General features: G+C 40.3%; 1 protein-coding gene across 1 annotated transcript; it reads left to right on the forward strand.

The window, feature by feature from the left end:
- The first annotated feature begins 14254 nt into the window (after positions 1-14254).
- LOC119020412 (transcription factor 15-like) lies at positions 14255-20044 on the forward strand. The gene is made up of 2 exons (XM_037099689.1): positions 14255-15061; positions 16225-20044. The coding sequence occupies exons 1-2, from the start codon at positions 14462-14464 to the stop codon at positions 16288-16290; spliced, it is 666 nt and encodes a 221-aa protein (XP_036955584.1). The 5' UTR covers positions 14255-14461; the 3' UTR covers positions 16291-20044.
- The last annotated feature ends 5287 nt before the right edge of the window (positions 20045-25331 follow it).

A 25331-nucleotide genomic window follows, 5' to 3' on the forward strand; every position in this document is an offset into this window, starting at 1 on the left:
TATGAGTTCAAGAAAACATGTTTTTGAAGTTGTTTGCTGGAAATAGATTTTAGGAAGAGATTCTTGCCTATCTCTATTAGCCTCTGTTTCAGCCCCTTTCACAATGTGCTGTTTCTGTGTCTATGCAAATGAGCTGCTGCTCCTCATTACATATTAATGAGCTGCTGCTCATTTGCCTACGCCCCACTTAAACTGTTACCACAGTAACGGGGAGAGTGTCAGCAACATAGACGTAATATACGTAGACGCCTCATAGACTGACGCTGCCTATTGGAGCTTATGTATCAGCGCGGCCGCCATCTTGGATGGGTCTTCAATGCCCCCCGCATTTATTTCTACTGAGGAAGGTGTATCCACTACTACAATAATAATAACCTCCCAAATTTTTACTGGATTTTTACACAGTTACAAATGGCAGAGATTTAGTTATGATACAGGGTGCTGTCACAAAAGTTATTTAAAAAAAAAAAATAAAATTTTACTTGTGAAAGGTAATCCCCTGCAATTTGGTAACAATACTGCACCGGTTATTGCAACCATAAACTGCACAAAATACAGTAATAGTTGCTCGCTATCCGTTGATTCCAATTGACTCTGGTGCTAGCCTACAGTGAGGAGACCCAACTAAAATGGCAGTGAAGTGGGATTACGTTCTAGCATGCCATGAGGCGTCTATGTATATTATGTCTATGGTCGGCAGTCTCTAACGTAGCACCAGAGCTACCGCTGGGAAAGTAACAGACATGGCGGCAATGAACAGACCTAGCTCCTCAGTAGCTCAGCCACACATATTCAAACCTGAATCGGATCCTGAAGAAGGAGGGGAGGCTCCTGCAGAACCTCAGACTCAGAGAATTCAGCAGGACGCTTCTGAATGGTTAGTCAAAAAATGCCTTTCTATTTGTTTTGGAACTTACCTAGCGGCTATCTCCAGAGGCTACACAATTATATAGTAAGCCTACACTTCAGTTGTAAGTAAACTATATTTTGCTGCTTCTTCACAAAACATGAAGTTGTCTTGCAAGTTTCAAAGTACCAAATTGTCATCCAACGCTCGTTCAAATCTAAAACGTGAATTATATTATTGGTAGCAAATACTGGTTGCACAGCTGTTCAGCTGATAAAAATGTCCCAAGCCTTTTGGTTTTTACAGTGCATACACGCTTGCACACAGCACACACCTCAAACAGCTCCATCAGACAGGTCTCTTACACTATGTACTTTCTTATCTCTTGTGTGGAAGTGGATGTATTATAAAAGCATAAAAAGAGATATAAGAGTTTCAACAATAACCAAACGATTTCATGACAGTAAAATGTAGCAGGACTGCTGAAATACACACCATCCAGTCCAACAGACCAACTGAAAACTGATTATATACATATAGACAAATATATTTCTGTAACTCACGACATGACTGTTGACTCTGTCAAAGCTGTGACCGAGTCTTCAGGGTCATAGGTTGTATCCAGCCCTTGAGAAGCCATGATTGAGCTGCCCTCGAGAGAATCATCCTACTCCTCCTGCTCCAGACGAGGTCTCTTAGTTGCCTTATGATTAGGCTGTGGGGCTATGAAGGGATCAGTGGACGTGCCAAAATCCTTGCAGGACACAGTAGCCTGGACAGCTGTAACAAAAGGATGTTTTATGATAACAGGGCTTTCTTAGGAGTAAAACATGGCAGCACTGTCACAGTACAAATTCAAGCACTAAGTTCTGCAACCACTCATTGTTACACCAATCAAAAGTAATTTTGCAATGAACACTACAAACCTTCACTTTTATAACGAGAAGAGAGAGTCCTAAAGAGATCTGTGTGCCAACACTGCGTCTTTGAGGTGGCTCAGTCTGGCAGCCAACATCCCTTGTAGTGCTAGCAGGTAACTCAAATGGTGTACTGGCCATAAAAAAAGAGAGGCAACATCAACTTTGTCTTACATGTGTAGCCATGCAAACAGCTACTTAAAGCATAAAAAGGATCACTCATAATTAAACTCCAGGAGAAGAAAGTCATCCCACAGACCGATTGGCTTGGAGCTGTGGTGTAGCAGTCAACCATACACTCCTTTTGCCCTGGGCTATGCTAACATGTTCCAGTTTAGAAAACATTTCCAAATGCTTTATTTCACAAAATCCCGAAAACTTTGACCCAGTGGAGGTTGTGTGGATGTACTGCTTGACCGACCGGGTTTCTGGTTTTGCATGTGGAGACTGTGCTGATTGCGAACTAGAGGCTCGTGGTTAGCGTTAGCTTGGACGACTATACAATATTGAATGACTGATGTTAAATGGAAGATCAATAATTGTTAATAATCCAAAATTGAATTGATAATCGTTAATAATCGAATATTGATTTGTAATAGAATCAAGACTTCAATAAGTGGAAATGGAATTGGAATCGGAATCGAATCGGGAAACTGGGCTTATTAACCACTACCAGCAAAGTGCATTTGGCGCCAGCCTATCAACATTCACAATTGCAAGTTCTTGCTGTCACATTGCGGTGAGGGATGTCCTGTCTTGGGTTTTTGTCTTGTGAATTTCATGTTTTATTTTGAAAGGTAACTCTCCTCCTGTTTCAGGTCACTTGCCCTTCCTCTTGTGTCACGGGACTGACATCATCCCTGATCCTTGACTGTTTCCACCTGTGCTCCCTCCCCCATGTGTATAAGTGTATAGTCTTTGTCGTCCCCTGTCTGCGGTGTCAGAGTATTTTGTTCGTCTCGTCGAGTACATCCAGCCCTGTTCACAGCCTTGTTTCTTCGCTCTCGTTAAGTATTGTCAAGTTTTATTTTCTTGAGAAGAGTGATTTTGATTTCATATGTTTTTGGTTAGAGATTTTGTTTCAGTTTGAGGTTTTCATAGCTTTTGTTTTCCCTCCTCCTGGAGCATTTTCTGTTGTAATTTTGTATAATATAGAGAAGTTAATTTTCATAGCCTGAGTGCTTTCCTCTTCGAAGTGTTTTTTGTTTGTTAAATTTTCATAGTTCATATTCACAAGATTAGTGTAGCCTTTTCCTCCTTCGGGAGTGTCTTTCGTTAATTTTTGTGTTTGTCTCTCCTTGTCTTTTCCTCTGGACTTATAGATTTTCATAGCCTGTTAATTTATCATTCTGTCTGAAGAGTTGCTATTCAGAAAATAAAGCCTGTCATTGCTGCTGCCCATCTGCAACTGAGTCCTCTTTTCTGCCCAAATCTGACACTTGCAAGAACTTGACTTCTCTAATTACTCTTACTATACTTAGTAAATTTAGACACTGGGGTATAACAGCCGACCAACATTTGGGTGGAAAGTGAACAAGAATGAGCCTCTCACCCTCAATGAAGACAGGGGCTTCTCCAACTACTTATACCCCCTTAAAAATAGAAGTTACTGGAAGTTGTAATCTTTCTCTTTTTGCAGAGGTTAGCTGCCTCCCCTCACCTCCAGTCCTTGCACTAGTTCAGACATCCTGAATGGGCCTTTCTTTAAGCAGAATTACAAAATTAATATTAACTGCCTCATCCTACTAATGGTAACACAAAAAACAACAGGACCATGGACCATTACTGACATTAGTAGCTGTAATATCATTACTAAATGTAATTTCAGAGTATCATACACTGATTGTTATTGACAAAGGTAATCACATTACTACCTCCTGGTTTCAAGTGACAGCACAAACTGGTTTCAGTGAAAAACATGATGAACCCACTTTACATGACCTGCTCGGCACCAAAAAGCTACCAAAAGCTGTCAGTATCGTGTTTGCAGTTTGTCCTGCTGCCCACAAAAGCTCTAAACACCATTACTGTTATAATTTATCTGAAGCAACACTTAATTAACGGATTAGTCATTGCTGGAAATTTAATCCAGAGCACCAAACAACATCGATATTCATTTAGTCATTTGCAAAGTACACATGCTGAGTGTTCATTATCTTCAGCTTCTTGACTGTGTTTTGTGTTGCTGTAAATTTAACATATAGTTTTTGAACTTCTGTTTAGACAAAACTAATAATATGAATACAACACTTTAGTTTTTTTTTTTTAACTTGGCATGTTAAGGACTAAGCAATACATTAGGCTATAGCAGTACAAATACAGTAGAACATTCTGAAAAGGATATAGCCATAAAAACAAGCAATCATGCTGTACTCTACATGTCTGCAAACATGAAAGTTCTACCACAAACAAAGAAGCAGAGGACGACTGCAGGTCAACACCCCTTGCCAATCAACATGGAGGATATGAGCTCTGTGTCCAGAGCAGGCACAATGACCTCAAGGCCAAAACGGATGAGTCTTTTTATAACCTGATTCATCAGACATCAAGCTATGTCTGTTACATCAAGGTTTTATAGCCAACTTGTAGATTTTTCTGGTGCGATAAACTCTGCTAACCCGTGGAGTGCTTTGCTGGGAGGTCCCAGGTGACTCTGGAGGAAGCCGACAGACGTCGGCTGGAGGACCGTCAAGTCCAGCCCAGTGGACGTTAAAGGCAAGGGTGAACTTCTCCAAAAGAATCATTGCGTGTGAGTCAACTTCCTGCATCACAAGGGGCTGAACTGATGTTCTGCCTGTTTAGCAGGTCCCTTAGGAGATGATGACACACTAGTTCATCAACCCCAGGATCAGAGAACACCTGCTTATTTTAGATATTAGCTACATAAAAAACCCTTGGCTGTTTATTTTAGCTCTGGTGTTACCATTAGTGGCTCTAAGTGTAACACAAGAAAAATTACAGTACATACGTGCAGTTTTCACATTTGGAACACTAACTCTAACAGAGATGTCATCTCTTAATAAAAGACAACTTAGAATCTTCAAATGTGGAATTTGTCAAGTCAAGGCTTCAAAACGAGAGGTGAGACGAAGCCAAAAGTGGCTTGGCGCCATTTGCTGAACTTTCACTGACATACCACCTGCCTGAGCTGCTCAGACTGACAGCTGCTGTGAAAGACTGTTGGTGACTTTTAGAAGGAAATTAGGCAAAAAGTGGGGGAGAAGATGGGAGAAGATGGGCAGATGAGGGCTGAGTGTTATCCTGAGGTCGTACTGAGGGTCAAATGAAAGATAACATTGTTGTCTCTGGGTTACAGTAGCTTTGCTCTACAGGAGCTCTTGAGGAGCACCGACTAATTGACCAGAAGAGACGCCTGGAGGAATTAATGTGTCATTTAGTCATCATTTGGACTAACTGAGGGTCTACATGGCTACAACACATGGCAATGTAGCTCTTTTGTTCTCCTTAAAGTATACTTCAACATTTTTGGAAATCGATTTATTTGCTTCCTTTCAGAGAGTCAGGTGTGAGCACCTATAAGGAGGATTTTGATGGAATTTATATTCTATGTGATTTTACAGTCATGGGTGGCAGGGGATTTTAGGCCAAGTACAGGAAATTTCATTGCAACATTACTGCAATGAAGGCTCAGCCCAAGGACAAAAACTTTATTTCAGATGTCCTGTAGCTCTAAGAGAGATACTGATTGTTTCATGTACACTCAAGTCTAATCTGAACAACTCAAACTATGCTTCTACTCTCTCTGTAGGTCTCTGCTATGCTTCATCCAATGAAGCACTTTCACTCACTTTCTCTCTCTCCCTCTCTCTCTCTCACACACACACACACACACACACACACACACACACACACACACACACACACACACACACACACACAAAGATGAATCATTATGAAGTCTTTTTGCAGCTGGCTGTTTGGAGGAGGGTCTCCTCTCTCCAGTGCAGCTGTTTCCGATGCGTCAAGTTATCTGACCAGTCTTTCCCAGCAGACAGCTCACACTGACAGGCCATACACTCATCGTCTCGTCACTAACATGTAGTTATAGTTAAATATCACCACAGTCTTAACCTAAAAACAAAATGTCAACCAATCTGTGAACTGTTGGGTGACGAGTTCCTGTCTCTTTCAAGTAGAATAAAAACAATTTTGGTTCAATCAATCAATTAATTAACAGACTTTTTAGTCTCTTGGGGGCACAAGTTGCCAAACCCACAGCCCTGAAATATAATGTTAATATGCTGAAACATTAGCACACAAACCTTCACATACACAGAGCAACATTAACATCTGTATTTATTATTGTGTATCTGCCCACTGAATCTAAGTCTAATGTTCCATCTCCACTTAGGTCTTTTTTTGGATTCCATCCGTGCCTGAGAATAGTAATATTTTTGCTCTCTAGCCAGTAGATGTTGACTGTCTTCACCAGCTAGTTGCTAACTTTGTCTATCTGATGTGTAATGCTGAGCCAGGGGCATGCAGGGGTGTTTGTGTTCATGTGGTTAGAAGCATCTGCATTCTTCAACTGAGATAAACATGCACTGAGCTAAGACTCCTGTACATCGTTTCATTTCATTTGCCAAATTATGTGAAACTGAAACCACAATGCAGTGATTATATGTAATTCCTGCTTTTAGGCTTCTTAGGAGATTTTTACACAAATTTTGATGTATTGTAGCTTAATGTCCTGCACTGTATCATAGAATTGCTCTGTCATGATAATATTATTACCATGGGTTAAGTATTGTGATACAGTAGTATGGTATCATGGGTTCTTCTGATTCCCAGTCCTGGTAATCAATGTATCCGTTTAGTTTAGCGACACAAAACAAAACACTGAGAAAGCACATCCTTTCAAAGATTGACTTCTGACTTAAAAGCTAGAGCTGGAATGGGTGATAATTATAGGTGTGTGAGTCACAATAAGTGTCACATTTCACATTACATTACAGTGTAATTCAATGTTTAAAATAAATGATTACTGCGGATTTAAACATAGTCAACAGCATCTGAACAATTCAGTGACATGAGAATAACATCTGTTACCAACCTTGTAACTTGCCTAAAGTAATGCCACTACTATTGCTTCAGACACCTATTGAAAGCTTGTGTTGTACATGTTTAGCATTCCACTTGTTTTAATTGCTGTTTCACAAGTCTTATTTCCCCCGGAATTAACAACATGCCTTTAACTGCAAACAGTGGACTATATTGGTATCAGCTTCAAATCCCACTGAGTCAAACCAAATACAATAGTCAGAAGTTGCCAGTGAGTACCACTGTCACATCCCTGACACACATCCCACCCAAAACACACACTTCATTAGTACTTTAACCACTTCAACAACCATTTAATGGCATTCCTTTAAGTTGATGCAGGGGGTGAGGGGTTGGGGGGTTAAAGTATTTACGGTTCCAAACTGTGAAGTCGTGATGGTGTCGGGGGAGAGAAAGTGCAGCAGGGTTGTGTTGCCGGCTGGCCACGCATGGTAAAACACTATGGTGCCCTGCTTTATGAGTGGAACCAGGTTCTGTATAGGTCACTGTTGTTGGTGCAGCTGAGCTGGGGGCCAGGGGCCGCTGGCGCCCCATTTTGATGTGTTGCGGGGTTGTGTTTGTAAAAACAGGCCCTTTGATGACACCACCAGCAACAGTCAATCTGGAAGCCATTTGCTCGCTCTCTACAGAGAAAGTTCAGGCCTGATCATCCCCAGCATCTGCTGAGTGTTTATTTACCCACAGCACTTAACCCATTAGACACACTGAAACAGGGCAACTGTAGGGCCACCAATCAGACTGGCCCTCTGAGGACAGCAGCCTGTGCTACGTCTCCAGCAAGCCTCATATACTGCTTTGAAAATATGCTTAATATTTTTGTGCTTTTAAAGATCTAACTATGCTTGTGGTTTTAAAATAAATTTCTCAACCTGATCACTTGATAAATGATTTATCTTTAATAAGAAATACATGAAAAGCCTTCAGTCTCGATATTGGCTGCACAAAGTAGTCAACATTCAAATTCACATTAAGAAACACTGTTGTTGGCTTCATGATAATTTGGTACTTGAAAATGAATCACAAAGGTATGGAATTCCTGAGAGGGAATTCCAAAGTGCTGACATGTGGGAGATATCTGCAAGGCCACAAGTCACTAAGCCTTACATCTAATGCCATTTGTCCCAGAAACGTTCCTGTACGTTCAGGCCCATTTCAGGAACCTTAGAACCTTATGGGAATAAAGTGGAACAATGAAAAACACGTATGATGGTGGTGCAGTAGCTTTTCACCTTGTCACAATAATGGTTGACGTATTCAGATCCTACTCAAAACAGTTATTAACTGGTTGAGATCGTCATTGAAAAGACTGGTTAGTTATTCTGTTACCAGTTTGGATTCAACTTTATGAATCAGATAAGCCATAAAATTAAAACTACTTTGATAGTGGAGTTCTGACGATGAACTGAGAGGCAAAGAAAGCGCTCTGTAGTCTGGCGGTATGGCACTAAAACAATGTTTACTTTGTCTCACTATTCTCAGCTTTTGTACACAGAATCAACACAAAGTGAGGTTCCTTGAAGCAGCTTTAAATAAATGTATAGTCCTGCACTCAAACACTTTACTGAGTAGTATAATGTATTGTCAGCTAAATGTACTAATATATATATATATATAAAACACCCATACTTCATACTGTGGGGTTATTTTCACTCATTCATTGTTAAAGTGAAACTCTCGCCAAAAACAAACCAAGGCTTTATTTGCGATTGAAGTCAAACCTTCGTGTCAAAGCATAATTATGATGAAAGAGGCACTTTTAAGATTTACCATAGTTTTGCTTTTGGGCAAGCTAATTTTCAGTGGGGTGCAGGGTCACTTTTACGCTACCCACATGGAGAGAACCTATATGAGGATATTTTGGACATAATATGAAACCTATATGCAGCCTGTCTGCGTATATATGCTGCATATATACAGCATATATGCACATATATGCTATATAAATGCCTCATATATAGCATATATGCTCATATATGCTGCATGTGGGCCACATATAGGCCAAATTCAGGTGCAAATATGTGCATATACAGGGCATACAGGTCTCCTATATCGCTTCTTTATATTAACATGTAAGCCCTATATGTACATACAATCACATGGAAAGAACCTATATGCAGCCTACATGCACACACACACACACACACACACACACACACACACACACACACACACACACACACACACACACACACATATATATATATATATATATATTTGCTTACATATGCCGCATGTAGGCCACATATAGGACAAATTCAGTTGCATATATGCATACAGGGCGTATAGGTCTCCTATATTGCTTCCTTATATCTACATATAAGCCTGATATGTACATACAAGGTATGTCTCCTATATAGCTCATATACCCAGTGGCAGGTACTGTTTGTCATACCTATTTTATAGCTCATATCTCACTTTTGCAACATACATGATGCCTAGCTCATACTTTTATTCTCAAGGTAATAACTCCATATTTGTCCGAAGCCCCTTACAGGAAAAAGGATTTCACATAATAACTTATTAATCGCATGTGAACACATCACATTTGATCCTAAATACATGTTGACATGTGACAATGGCATGTTATGTGGAAACCAGTCATTATTAACTAAGTTACTGCCCACTCTACATCAGTTTGTTGTTACATATTAATTATTGAAAATTGTTGTCATAGAATAATATAAACACTGAATGGCCACTATTCCTTTAAAACTTTTTTTCCTTTTTTGTTTATTCCTAACATTTTTAGAGGCAACTGACATCATGTCACACTAGTCAAGCGTTGCATAATTGATGACGTCACCCTCATGTGCAGAACTAGCAGAAGCAGCTAGGAGCAAAAAAGGCGCCATCATCCTCGGATATCAGATATGCCCTGCTGGAATGGACAGAGGGTGGGGATAGAGGGGTGTATAATAGCTGCTGGGCAAGCTGCCAATTTGCCCGTCCTTTTTATGGCTCGGTCCACAGATTTAGACAGAAAGCGGTAAATTGGGGGTCTGTTTTGGCCCGCCAATATGCTGCCTTGGAATGGGTACACGTATTTCCGCCTCCATTGCTGTCTAAATCCAAGACATCAATGTGCTAGCAACTGTGGGAGGTGGGAGGAGGTGTCGATGACGTGTACTGTTGTGCGACCCACAGCCGGGGAGTTTTAAAACCAGGAAACAGCGGATCACAGCAGTCAGTCCATCACTTCATCCGCGGACATTAATATGAACAACTGGACAGCCGCAGAGATCCAGGAGATGCAGCGTCTCTTCAGTCTCTGTAGCTGTTTGGTTGTGTTAGCTTGTTGTTGTAGCTGCAAGGTACGAACAGTCACTACTTTCAAATTAAACCCCCCCCACTAAGAACCCAGTTCTAAACTCCTGTGGGGTGCAATGTTAAGCTCTTATTTTGAAGACAAATTTGTTGTCACTGCCCAACTTAGTGAATTTCAAAAGACTCTCCAAATGAAGCTATGTGAGATGGAGATGGCTGAGAACACACTTGAAACAAAACATCCTCACATCCCAAAGACTGAGAAAGCTTCAAAGAAAAAGGTAACTGACTGCACCAATTGTTGGTTTTCTTATACAATAGCTTAAATATACTTTTAAAATTCTCTCTCTCTCTCTCTCTCTCTCTCTCTCTCTCTCTCTCTCTCTCTCTCTCTCTCTCTCTCTCTATATATATATATATATATATATATATATATATATACACTCTTTTTTTGGTTCTTAACTTAACATTACCTCCTGCTTATGGATCCATTTTTTTTATCGATTCTCTTATTGATTCCCAAATAGGCTGAAAACCAAGTAGTACATGAGTACAGAAAATAATACAACCAGGTTTATAGGTTTATTAAAATAAATCTCAGGTTTATTAATATAAATCTTAACTATTCACTGCTGAGAATAAACAATACTCAAATGAGTAAGATGAGTCCACAAGTCCAGTGGCTATTGGCTGGGGGCTGAACGAGGTCCTCCTGCTGCACTGCCACTGATGTTATCTGCAGACTGACCACCAGAGCCAGCAGCAGCCTGACTCTGACCGCCTCTGCTATCATCTACATTACATGGATGGAAAATGCAAAATGCACAAGTGAAAGCTGGTGACACAAATTCCGAATCATGGTGCTAAATTAACCTGATGTTTATCATTATCACACGACGTTAGCCAGTTGTTTAATTTTACCTGCTGTGCTAATGCTAGCACTGGTGCTGCTGAGTGCGTCAAACACACGACATTGCTGGAGTATAATGCTGTGTTGTGTGGCCAAATGCTTGGACATATTAGTTGTATTACCACCTTTGGTGCACAGATCCGTCTTACTGGTATTACAGGTGACGATCCCCGAAGCGTCGTCCTTCTTTGTGAAATGCAGCCAGACTTTGGATCGTTTTAGCCGGGACGACATTTCTCCACAGAGCATCGCATGTAGCAGCTCAGCTCACCTCTGCTCTGCAGCAGCTTGTGTGTGTTGACATCATCGCAAATTTACAAGTGGGGTACGTTTGTTTACCGTGGCGGCGCAGCCCGGGAAGAATCGATAGCGGAATCGTGAAGGGTTTTTGTTAGTGATTCCAAAGAATCATTTGACTTAGAACTGGTTCCCAAACGATGCGCATCCCTATGGGTGCGTGGTTAGGTTTGTAAAGGAATTGTATTATTTATGATTCATGTGCTTTGTTGACAGAAAGTATGTACAATAAGGAGTTGTAGTTAATAAAAGTTGGGTTAGAAGTCAAAGTCTCTGTAAGCACTTTGGTTTCCTGATAAAGTGCTATATTATCATTAATATTATTATTATTATTATTATTATTATTATTATTGTTATTATTAAGGGTGTCACAATTTCGATTCTAAATCCAAATTGACCAAAACTAAATCACATTCTCAAACTTCGAATTAAAAAATGGAATCGTCGATGCTGCCACACCCCCATGTCACGTCTGGTCAGCTTACCAAGCGGAAAAAAAACACACAGGTGTTGAAGTGCTGCGAGTCAACCTCCTCTAACTTAGCTACTAGCTAAGCCAGTAGCTAGTAGCCACAGCCAGCCAAATGATAGCATGGTGTTACACCATTCCTGTTCAGCTCCTGGACCGTGGTCTGGAAGCACAGGGGAGATGATTTCCTCCAGGGCTGAAGTTTGTGTTTACCTTCAGGATGAACCACTTTCACATGTTAAGCTGGTCGGGAAATAATACCAGGGAGCTTTGCTGTATGTAGAGGAGCCGTCGCCTTTATTCTCAGCCAAACTGCAGCCTGTACTGTACACTTTATTGCTGTCACTACTACTGCTACTGCTTTCACTTCTCCTTCCTCTGCCATTCATTCACTGTACGCTGCTCCCTCACTCTCGCTCACCCACTCACTCCTTACGCACCTTACACACACACACACACCTCACACTCCGCCATATTCCTGAAAGGGGCTACGCCACTCTTACAACAATGGCAACTGGAGACCCAACAACAGAACTTGAACCCCCTCCTCTTTCACTGAAGTCGCCTGTGTGGAAGTATTTTGGATTTCCAGTGAGTTATGTTGATGACGTTCACGTTGTCGACAAAAAAGCCACAGTTAGCAAGCTCTGCAGAAACTAGATGGCAGGTTATTTTGTTGAAGTTTCCAATTGACTGAAGATGTAAGTTATTGTTACATTATGTTGTTAATAAATGTTTTACATTTGACAATCTAATGTGGTACATTGCAAACAAAATGTCAGATATTACATTGAAAAAAGTCTAATCTAAAAATGGCACAGCAACCTGTGCTTTAAAGAAATAATAGTGTTAATTGAGAATTGAATCGAACCGTGACCTTAGAATCAAAAATTGAATCGAATCGAGGATTTGGAGAATTGTAACACCCCTAATTATTATTATTATTATTATTATTATTATTATTATTATTATTATTATTATTATTATTATTATTATTATTATTATACTGTCCTCTCCTTATTTTTGTCTTCTCTGTAGATGCTACACTGAAAAAGTAGCCAGCAGCCACACGAGGGCAGATTGGCACATCCATTAATGCCACGCTCACCAAGCTTAGAGGAGCAAAGAGAGAAACATATTTTTTTTGTTTTTTGTATTTATTTTGTTATTTTTAATGTATTATTTTTGTTCTCGTTCTTGGTTTATTTGATTGTTTTAATGTGAATAAATGATGTAAAGTTCTACATTTTGGGTTTTTATTTGTTTGTGTAGACTACGTAGCTATGGATTTTAAAATCTTTAATGCATAATTTTTAATAATGTACATGCAATTACATGTAAAGAAACTTGTACATCACATATAGGTACTTATATAGGTGAACATATAGGTGCATATATAGGTACATATACAAGTGAACATATATGTACCTATATGTAGGTGTACATATAGGTACCTATATGTACATATATATGTACATATAATATATAAAACTGGCCAATTTTATGTATGTCGCATATATCCGAAACCTATATTAAAATCTGTATGTTTATATAGGTTCTTTCCGTGTGAGTAGGATCAAAAAATCGCTATTTTTATAACAAACATTTATTCTGCCAGGCAAAGCTATTTACAATATAGTTTCAGCTTTTCAGAATTCGTGTGCCTGACGTTCCTGCACCATTGTTTGTGAAAAACACAACGAGGGACTTCTGTGCTTCTTGGCGATGGAAACGTGTTGGGTGGGGATATTTAAATAAAACGTGGCCTTCTTTGACTGGAAATGGATAGTTTGTATGACGAATCTTTAAGATTCCTGAAACCATAGCTAGTGACGCATTAAACCATTTATTAAGACATTATAAAGGTTTATAAACAAAGTTGCAAAGGCCATCCAGATACTGTTAATAGATAAACTACCAAACCTGTTTGTTAACAGTGGAATAACTGTTAACTCAAGTTTAATTAGCTATAAATTAACCATGTATTAATGATGGTTATTATAAAGTGTTATTGGGAGAAGGACTGTGTCACTGTGTCAAAGGAATAATGTTATGTATGTTTCTATTTGCTGAAGAGATGAGGCAGAAAGAAGCATTTTTCCAACTGCAGGGAAACACAATCCCACTTTGAGATATAAATCAGGGCTTTATAATTCTCAACATTATCTAGTAATAGTTACAAGTAGCTACTATGATCACTTTTTAGAAATTGAGTAAAAGTGTCAAACGAACACACACCCTTTCTTACTGCACAGAGGGGTGTTAGAAGGCTGTAGCTTGTGCTGCTGTTGCACAACAACTTGTTGTGTACAAGAATAAAGTGGCATCATATGAAGAGACTGAGGACCTAAAAGTTAAGCTAATATGAATACTTGAGCCTCTAATGGTCACCAACCAATCATCCCACAGCTGGTGTGTGTCATCATACCACTGAAGAGATGCACCGGCCTGAATGTCTGCCACTGAGCTCCCCGCTCACTGTAGTGACGCTCATGTGTCCACACCTCTCCATACTCCACTGCGACTTTTAGGACCAAAACATTTGGGAGACAGGAGCTTCTGCATGAGATCCAGCCCTCCTTTACAGCCGGGCAGTACTGTAGCTGCTATAAGAGCCCTCCCTGTCATGAAGACCATCACACTGTGGACCATCCTATGAGGAAGCGCCTCAACACATGTTTGACTTCTGCTGGCTAAGGCTTGCTGCGACTTTTACGCACGGCTTGTCTGCATGCAGCGGTTTTGTAGTTGTGGCCTGGGACTGTCTTTTCCCTGTGAAATACTTCCAGCTTGTGATGGCTTTTACTATGCTGAGGCCGATATCGACGCATCCTTTTTCTTACCCCGCTGACCTGACCTTGATGTCGGACGACGAGGAGGGAAACCGCAGCGAGAGCGACGGCAGCACCGACCAGGGCTACGGGTGCTATGGGACTCCGGAAGGGAGTTACCGTCGGGAGTCCGGCGGTGTGGTGCGGCAGCGGAACGCCGCTAACGCCCGGGAGAGATACCGGACCCAGAACGTCAACACGGCCTTCACGGCGCTGCGGACGCTCATCCCCACAGAACCTGTGGACAGAAAACTCTCCAAGATCGAGACGCTGCGCCTGGCGTCCAGCTATATCTCGCACTTAGCCAATGTGCTGGTGGTCGGTGACGGGACAGAGGACGGCCAGCCCTGCCTCAGTGCTGTCTACAAGGAGCTGAAGGGGAGAGGAGAGGGCAGACAGCCCCGGACTATCTGCACATTCTGCCTCAGCAACCAACGGAAAGGGGTAAGAAAACCTTCACAGTAGAAACATATTACAAAAGACCAATTAAACATTTGATTTTAAAACGTATTTTCGTCGCCAAGCATTTGGAAAATGTTATTTTAGATCTCCTGAAAATTACACACAGTCTATTGTTAATTATTATTATTATTATTACTATTTTTTGTTACATTTATTCTGCCAGGCAAAGCTATTTACAATATAGTTTCAGCTTTTCAGAATTCGTGTGCCTGACGTTCCTGCACCATTGTTTGTGAAAAACACAACGAGGGACTTCTGTGCTTCTTGGCGATGGAAACGTGTTGGGTGGGGATATTTAAATAAAACGTGGCCTTCTTTGACTGGAAATGGATAGTTTGTATGACGAATCTTTAAGATTCCTGAAACCATAGCTAGTGACGCATTACAATGTGTGTGCCTTCGTGGACAGATGAGCGAACATAAACGTTGCGAGTTTATAAATGTGGTCAGCATGAAGGAAGCAAGGCGGGACAGTGCACTCAGGTGCCAGTTTAATCATTCTGCCTGCTGATCTTTTTCTTTTCTTTTCTTTTCTTTTCTTTGCTTTCTTTTTTCTTTTCTTTTCTTTTTTTTGAATATGAGTTTTCAGGCAGAGTGCTCATCCTGAACACAGGGGCAGTAACCAGTTAATGTCATACACGCACCTCAAAGCCTAAACTGTTTTATTTCAGCATCTCTGCTTTGTCTGACACCAGAATGAAAAGACACCTTGTATGAATTTTAATGCAAAATAATGATTTACTGCCTTTGTTATTCTATTATTATTATTATTATTATTATTATTATTATTATTATTATTATTATTATTATTATTCTATTTTATTCTACACACTGTGGGGTTAGAATGAACTCCATGCACCCAAGTACAAATGTACATGGTCCATGTTGGAGATCAAAACTCTGTGTTGGGATTTAGCTTATTAATAGATGCTGTATATCCTTCAGTGCATGAAGATATCCTTTAAAGGAAATCTGCTGCTTATCTGCTCTAGACAGTAATTACACTGAACCATTTTATATGCCCTCAGGAAAGTACATCAAAACATCTGAGCTTAGAAAATGTGTTTTGGTGAAAAATATGTCCATAGGCACATAGTGATGATGTCTAAGTTGTCACTGACAGTGATTTCCCTCTTTGTTCACAGGTGAAAGACAGACGGGACTGTGTGAAAATGCATGGAGGCAGTGCGAGACAAATGAGTCGACGATGAAAATATCTAACTTGGTACAGGAGAAGATCTCTTCAGAGCAGACGAGCACCGAACATTTGAATCTAGAGACATCTCATCACCGCAACAGTCTTGTAGGACTGCTCTGACTTTTTGGGAGTTTGGCTCATTGGTCACTTACCCAGTGTGTCTCCAGCAAGATACATTAACTCTCTCCAGTGAAATACACAGTGTCAAGCAGGGTTGTTGTAAAAAAAGAGGAAAGGCGCTCCATGACAAACTTGCCAAGCACGTTAGGAGAAGTGCTAAAACAGACAGGTGGTCAAACTCCACACAATGAATGATCTTTCAGAAGCAGAATACGTCTTTGCCTGCATCTCAGGGACTGATGAGACAAACTCCCACAAAAATATGCATCGTTCATTAAGATGAGTTCTGGAACCTTAGCTCTCAAACGGACTTGCAGCCTGCAAGAAAACAGCTTTGGGAATGACTTGTGAGAGAGGACAGAGCAGCTTGTGTGTAAAAGGACATATCTGTGGGACACTGTCGCATCTGCTTTTTCATTACATGTTTCAGTCGACTTTAAAATGAAATGTATTTTTACATAGACACGGTTCTTTTACTCTCTTGTAACATCAGATGTATTTTGAAGTCGTAAAGGTTGCAGGGCTGTTTCGCTACCTTTAATGGTTTTATAATTTTTTTTCATTAATGCACTGGAAACATTTTTGAGCTGTTCTATTTATCTTTTAACTATTGTGCATTCTTTTTTTGCAAATTGGACATAACTCTTTACTGTGTGTGAAAAAAAGAAAAGTGATCTAAACATATAGTTTACATGGTATTATGTATACACACAAAAATGTATATTCTAAACAACTGAAGTGACTGGGGACTTTTAAAACATTAAGACGTAACAAACAACAGATGTGGATTACACTAGATGAGCTGAATGGAGGCATTTCATGGGTTTTTGGGGTACTTTTTTATGTGTTAAAACAAGTTTCCAGGTACTCTGGTTGTTTAGGAGAATGCAGCAATGCTGTTTTGAAGTGAAGCTCCAAAAATGTTTTGTGGAAATATGAAATATATGAAAGTTCACCTGACTTTCCATCGGCATGGAGGGAGGAGATAATGAATTAATATACATTTTTGGATGAACTTATCCTTTAAAATACTGTATGAACTATGTCTAGGTCACTTATTTTCCACTGTCACATTGAAGTTAAGCACTGGGTCAACCAATTTGTTAACAAACAGAAAAACACCAAATACAAAACAAAAAGCACAGTTTTTGAAACATCCCGTTTTTGAGATGTCAATTTTTGCATCCATCCCAATACAGTGGGTGTCCCCATTACTCTCTGATGAAGTAACAGTCCCTACGAAGAGTGCTGACAGCGTGTTCTGTGGAGTATCCTGAGTTTCTGTATTGGGTAGAAGCAGAAATCTTGGAGTCAGCTATCTAAAAATGTGAACTGACCCTTTAACATTGCAAGCTTAGCTTGCAGGTCAGTGAAGTTGCAAACATGTAGACTATGCAACTGTACCCATTCAAATCAGCATTTTCCTGATTATTTCAAAGGTTATAACCAAATGTTCCACATTCAAAGAGCCCAAAGAAAAATACCTTAACATTACTGGCAACTTCTGCCTGTAACTGCTCAGAGAGTGAAATCTATACGGGGATTTCCTCTGAAGGTTTACCTTCTCCATCTGAATAATAGCAAGGAATCTCAACAGAGGAAGTAATCAATCTCTTCCCTCTCTGAAGTCGTTGTATCCCAGCAGTATGTGGCCACAGAGAGCTCTGTCAGGGTGGTAGGTCCAGAGTTGCCAGTTAGGAAGGCATGAATCAGACTCAACTCTGGGAAAAGGTAAAGGCAAAACAGGAAAGACACAAATTAATGTTGTTGGATCCATTGTGGTGACTGATGATTACTCATGGGGACCATCAGGGAGTTTAGCTCATTACTGGAGCCATGCCAGTAAGATCAACCACAGAGAGGTAGAAGCAGAGTTTAAAGTTTGGTGTAGGGGCTGAAAAATACCTCCTCAAATATACAGTTTTAAGTTCACACATGTGTTTGTTCTCTTGTTAAACAAATCAAACCCATCATCTTGTTTTTTTCTGAATGCAACTGAAACTAGACTAGATAATTATCTGTTTTCATGAATAACACAATAACAGGGCTGATCTTTGGCATGCCGCTGCTCTGGTAGTAAATCTCCCAGGTTGGGATCCACATGTGGTGTTGATCAGTCACAGCTAATATCACCGAGCACCCTGTGACCAGAAAAACACAGCTGCTGATGAATTGATGTTATAGATCACAGAAAGAGAGCAGCCTCAGCTATGTGTGAGAATCAGTGCACACGCAGACAGAGAGACATCCAAGTTTATATTTGGATGTACAAAAGCTACAAGTGCTCAGAGGAAAGGCTTAAAGGATGAATGCCAGCAGATTTAGCTGAACATTCTGCACTGCATTAGCTTGCAACTATCACATGATGTGGCAAAAAAGTAGACAAGATATCCACTATGATGGATTACCTCATTCTAACAAGTCTGAAGATGTAGTTAGAGAAGAAGATTGATACCAGTCTCACATCTATATGTTACATTTGAAGTTACAGCCAGGAGGTGATTAGCTTAGCATGGTGCAAAGACTGGAAGAGGTAAACAGCAAGCCCAGTGCCATCCGAAACTAACATAATCCATCTGCCAACACCTATAAAGGAGTACAAAAACCAGAGTGTAAAACAGACACATTTTTAATTTATGTGGATGTCTATTTATAGGCCCTCTAATACTTCCAGTTTCCAGTCTTTTTGCTAATCCAACTGCTGCTGGCTCTGGTGTTATCTGCGAGTTTCCCTGGGAAGTTACTGGGGAAACGATTACGTGTCAATAGCAATTTCTGAAGAGGACACCAAAGATGCCAGCAAAATGACTGTCATTCTAAATGCATCTAAAGATAACGCTGATTATGCCTACTATTAAACTATGCTGGATAAGGAAAGGTAAATAACATCAGTGTTGTACCTGCATGTTAAAAGCCGTGGCTGCTTCATACCAATACTTTAATCATGTTGACACACGATATAACTGTGAGGTAACAGGCAGAACAAATGCAGTCATAACTGCAAATGTGTTTTGTTCTATTAAGGTAGTATATAAAAAAGTTTAAAAAAATGTCTTTCAGCCCAGCCGCCAAGATAAAATCTTCTCATCTCATCTCATCTCAGATGAGTATTGTTTACATTTTGACAATGTGTCATGCTTTATCATGGTCACAGTACATGCTAATTAACTGACTTTCATGCTGATCGGTGGAGGAGATGGTGGACCTTTTCTGACGAGACACCACATTCCAAACTTGTACACGTGACACCACTGGATATTCTAAGGGGACCATGGGACATTTTCCACCACATTTTGTTAGAAGTCAGGTCATCTGCAGCTGTGATTATGGCCACAAGACGGGTTGTTTTTAATAAGATCTCGGAAGGTCTGCAGCGGTTTGTGGCAACCAAAACAGGTAGCTCTTTTAAACCAACACACCATATTTTCCTCACATGAAGCATTTATTTGTGCTTAAACCTAACCAGAGCAGAAGCACATAGTTTAGAAAAAACAAAAATAGCATCTTTTGTTTTCTTTCGTCTTATGAGTGTGGAGGTGCAGGTTGATTGGCAGTGGACCCAATCAGTGTGAGGCACAAGCAGTCCATAAAGTTGCTTATATAGATATTCATAAATTAATGATAGAGTGGAGAATGGCATGTGACAAGTCCCTGTTCATGTGTATCTTGAGAATACAACCTGTGTACACAACAAGAGCTTCTGTATTTCTGTCATACATATTCCTTCATCATTAAAGCATTTAAAAGTTACTTATATTCACATTGTGAGGTGCAGTCACAGCCAACCATGAGATTTATTACAGTTATTAAATATTTGACAACACAATTATGACTAAACTGAATCCTTTAAATCACAGTTGAAGTGATGTCTGGAGGTACAACCCTCTGGAAGAAAGATATTGAACTCGCACTCTTCTGGGGTGGCACAAATAACTACACACTTGCATAAAGCATCCCAACCCTCCAGTTTCTCTCCAGCTGTCAGTACTAAAGCCTAATCAGAAGCTGCTGTGTGAGCTTATCCTGCAGCTCCAAGGTCCTGGCGGAACCCTGTTCAATGGCTCCCAGAGGCCTCCCCTCAAGCAGGAAGATGTCATAGAGAAACAGGAAGGAAAAGGCCTGAAAGATCGACCCTACCGAGGTCCTCCCTGTGGGGCCCATGGCCCTGGGTCAGTGCCAGCTTTTACATCAGTCCGGACCCAGATGGTCCATCACCTCAGCTGATGCTTATTTTATTTCCTGGGTGGGAAAACATGGCTGAACAAAACTCTGAGCCAGAGTCACTCTATGTTATTGTGATTAAGATTTTGCAGTGAATTCCCTGGACGGGCAGCTCCTGTACAGCATGTAAAAATTAAACACAAGATAAAACATTTTATACAACATGTAGGTAAAGTCGAAGTCAGTGCACGTAGTATAACAAGAAAATATGAGACATTTTACATCTAAATACATTGATAAATGTTGATGTTGATGAAATGTGTAGATTTGAACATTTTGACAAGCAGATTATATCGCGCTGGTTTGTAATATAAGAAAAACCATAGTGAAGGGAGAAACATGTTTACACAAACTCAAGTATCTACACAAAAAACTATAGATTAAGGAGGTGCAAAGAGTCCATAACCAAAAATATAAAAGAAAGTAGTGTTATTGTCAAAGGAAAGCTAACTGAGCGAGAAAAGAGGAAGATTCACTTTCTTTATGTATCATTGGAATCTTGTTATTCATGAGAGGTATAAAGGAAACTAGGAAAGTATGCAACCGCCTCTAACTGATGTGGTTTATTGTAAAAGTGAGTGATATTCCTGTACAGGACAGTATAAAGTTCCATGTGAACATAAATTAATCTGTCAAAGTCTTCAGCAGCACTTTCCCAACCTTCAATCCCATCTGGTAAGCATTAGTGAAGGATACCATGGGGCAAATAGGAAGAGCTAAGACTGCAATGTAGTTCCCCTCCACCACACTTTAGCCCTAAACAGACCCTTATGGTGCTGTAGCTCAACTGTGTGACAGGGCAGACACCTTACACCCTCCCCAATTGCCTCTTGTTCAACCCTGACGGAGAAGATAATCGCTATCGGACATGCACTGAGAACCCTTTCATGGGACAGTGGCCTTGGATAGACCCCTTGTGATTTTTTTGGATTGTTTTCCATCGATGGGTGGAGTGGGAGAGCAGGGAGCAACACAATCCTCTGAAGCAGCCAACCAGGCATAAAGTAGTGTGTGTGTGTGTGTGTGTGTTTGTACTATACTACTACACTATTTCAGCAATATATTATGGTATCGGTTACTTTGGCAACAGGTAACACTATGTCTCCACTAGAGTGCTTCTTATTAACAGAAAGTTGAAGCAGAGCAGCTAGTGGACAACAGCGGGAAAACTAGAAAACTTAACTTAAGTTAAACTTATCACAACTTGTAACATCGAGTGATTTTGAACATGTAATTTTAAGGTAAAATAGTGACATAATGTTGCTTTAAGTTCAACACTGCAATGACTGAGGTGCAACACATTGCTTCTTTCAAAGTGTAAACCTGTTTATCCTGCATGTGCAGACATGTAAAAAATGAATTTGTTTGTTGAAGACCATCAGCTAGTTGTAATGAACCTTTATTACCTGTGCTTGGATGAATGCACCACGTGCTGCCCAGTCCCTTGCTGCTGGATATCAGTGGTGACCAAAGGTGAATATTTTTGTTAGCAATTGTGACACTGTCAGCTGGTAGTGTTTTCAACTGCACGTGTATGCGTTATGGCAAAATGTGGTCTTAGCGACACCTCTTGGAGACAGTACTTGGCAACATGACAGCATCACAGCCATGCAAGATGCAGTCACAAAACTTTATATGTTTATAGTCCAGATCAAAGGACAAGTTTATAGATGGGTGTGGTCTCATGTAATAATGTAGTAATCAGTAATGGCTGGTCATGGGACAGAATATGAACATGGTGAATGCCGATGCTGCTGGTGTGATCCCATCGCAAGACGGTCTGCATGTAGTGCCCGTGAATAGGGCTCAAACTCAACTCAAATTTGACTGAGTGAATTAATTCATCACTAAATGTTTAAATATAGGTCAACTTTCTGTGACATTTTTGATCCTCTGGTGAAATTACAAGTGAGATGCACTCTTATAAGTGAGGCTATAGTCTGACTTTCAAATAAATATTAAAAACCAGAAATATTGATTAATAAAACATCTATTAATCTTGAATGTGAAAGTTATTTCTTGACCTTTGGAAGAGAATCAGTGAGAAAAAAAAGGAAAAAAAAAAAATAGCAGGTGATGTGGAAAGTTACATTTATGTTCCACATCGCCTCCATGAAGGACATTACGTTAAATCTGAACACAGCATTGGAGGTGGAGCTCTGTGGAGCCCAGAACACGACTTCTGCGATGTGCAGCACATTATGTGCACCAGAGGAGGGTATGTGCAAGTATCCTGAAGTTAAATGTAATGCCTTTATAAGACCCTTTCCATACATTTTAAGATCTCTCGCTACACACTTTAACTTACACTTACTATATAGTGATTGAAAGATAGCACAACTAAACAGACTTAGTTTTTGGTAACTCCTTAACAAAACAGCACAATTCAAATGGAGGGGTGGGAGCAAAGCGCAAGAGAATTAACTGACAGACTAACCCAATGCAAGATTTATTAGTGAAAAAAAGAAACCTATGTGGAAGACAGACTCTCAAGCAGATAGCTCAGTTGTGGTGGAAATAAAACAGTCCTTGCCATGGCGAGTCAAACCGAATCTAAGTTGTGGTAAGAAAGGGAAGTCAATGAATATGTACCCAGAGGTGGTCGACCTTGTCTTCGGATGTCCACAAGAACAATATCACACTGACATATCGGTCTAATAGAGCAGATGTCTGTGTGTGTGTGTGTGTGTGTGTGTGTGTGTGTGTGTGTGTGTGTGTGTGTGTGTTTTCCGTAAGGGCGATGGTGTTGACGGACACTCTTGGGACTATTGTTTCCCTCCCAACGTGCAGTGGGAGGAAGTGGTGGAATGACCTGAGACATTAGTACAGACAATATCAGTCCATCAGGGCTGGGCTCTGACTGCTCTATGCTTGGCTCCTGTTCCTGCACTCTGCCTCAGTTTTAGGGCGGCGGTCCTTAATGCAGAGGTTAAAGGTGACTAATCTGAGGCATGATTTCTCTCCCTGTCAAAATAATACTACACTGACTCGGACGGAGGAAAGAGGCAGACTTCCGCAGCAGCCCGACGTCTATCATGACCCCATGAGACTCTGTGTTTTCTCTATTTTATCTTTGCATAGTAAAAAACTTTACTTGTAAGAGAGACCTGTTAACTTTTTAGTACTTACTAATTTCATTCAGCATGTGCTGCATGAGAAATGTATGAACAATTCAGCTAATTCTTCAGAAGGGAAAACGTATTCCCATTTAATTTTTTCCAACAAATAATTAAACTGCTCTGTGAACTTCCCTTCAACCCCTGAGTGTTCTACAGAGCAATCACAGGTAGTCTGTTTTTGGAAGAGATGTTTAGGAGATAACGGTCCACTCAAGCCAGAAAAACACACAAACAAAGCCACATATATCAAATTGTGACATTGCATGGGAAGAACTCTCCCAAGTATAAGGAAGCCTGTGGATCTGCATTTTGTCTGCACAAGACATGAAAAATGATCTTGTAGCTAATAAACACAATTTTTCACTGCTCAGAGGCTCCTGTAACTGGGTAATGGATGGGAGGCATCGTCTGATATATGTCTGAAACCTTTGAATCAGTTTCAACACCCAGAGCAATTGTTTAGAGGATATCCTCAATCAAGGCCCCAAACAGCACAATGAATAGTCTTGCTGACAGACCCCTGCTGCCCCCAACAACCTCCTCGACCTGCCTGCTGTGTGGTGGAGAAGAACGACTGTGCTGGTTCCTGCTCCAAGCACAACACCATGTTTGTTTCTCATTGGATAATGCCAAAAGGAGACTTGGTTGCGATTTTAAACATGTTACTCCTCTGTTCATGTCTAAATGGTTGCTGCCATAAAATTATATAAAACTTTTGCTGTGTTTCAACACATTGTCAGTTTAACCTGTTACTTGACCAGATTAGCCTGTTTATGTATAGGTGACTATATGGCCCTTATTTACAGTGCCAATGCCATCAACTTTCCACTGTGTTTTTTGTGTGTTCCCTGTCCCTATCACCACATACACCTAGTTTTCCTATGAGTAAATTATTGGGGCCACTTTTAATCAAAATTATTAGGACTATAATTAAACATGTAATTCAGAATCAGAATCAGAATCTGAAATCCTTTAATGTCCCCCAGAAGAGGAAATTTGTTTGTCACAGGAGCGACAGGAAATTTCAAAAACAGAAACATATTACAAGAACAGAAACAATAGCAAAAATAAGCAATAAAATTCTAAAGGGAATAAAAAAATAGACATACATATATACACATTTACATGATATAGTGCAGAAAATTAACAGCAGTTTTCCTTGTTTTGTTTTGTATTGTATTGTTTTAAACATAGATTTTTAATACAGATAATAAATATGGAATAAATATGGGTGTTAAGAAAATTGACCAGAAACAGAAGTGACCTTTGTGCAGGCATACTGCACAGTGCAGGGTACAAGGTGAGGACTACTGGGAGCAGTGCTGGTTGTACAGTCTGACAGCAGCAGGAAGGAAGGACCTGTGATACCTCTCCTTCACACACTTAGGGTGTATCAGTCTGTTGCTGAAGGAGCTGCCCAGTGCTGAGATAGTGTCCTGCAGGGGGCGGGACTCCTGCACCAGCAGCAATGACAGCTTGTCCATCATCCTGCTCTCTCCCACCACCTGCACTGAGTCAAGAGGGCATCCCAGGGTGGAGCCGGCCTTCTTGATAAGTTTATCAAGTCTCCTCCTGTCTGCTGCTGAGATGCTGC

This window comes from Acanthopagrus latus, chromosome 6, assembly GCF_904848185.1.
Source record: "Acanthopagrus latus isolate v.2019 chromosome 6, fAcaLat1.1, whole genome shotgun sequence".
NCBI lineage: Eukaryota > Metazoa > Chordata > Actinopteri > Spariformes > Sparidae > Acanthopagrus > Acanthopagrus latus.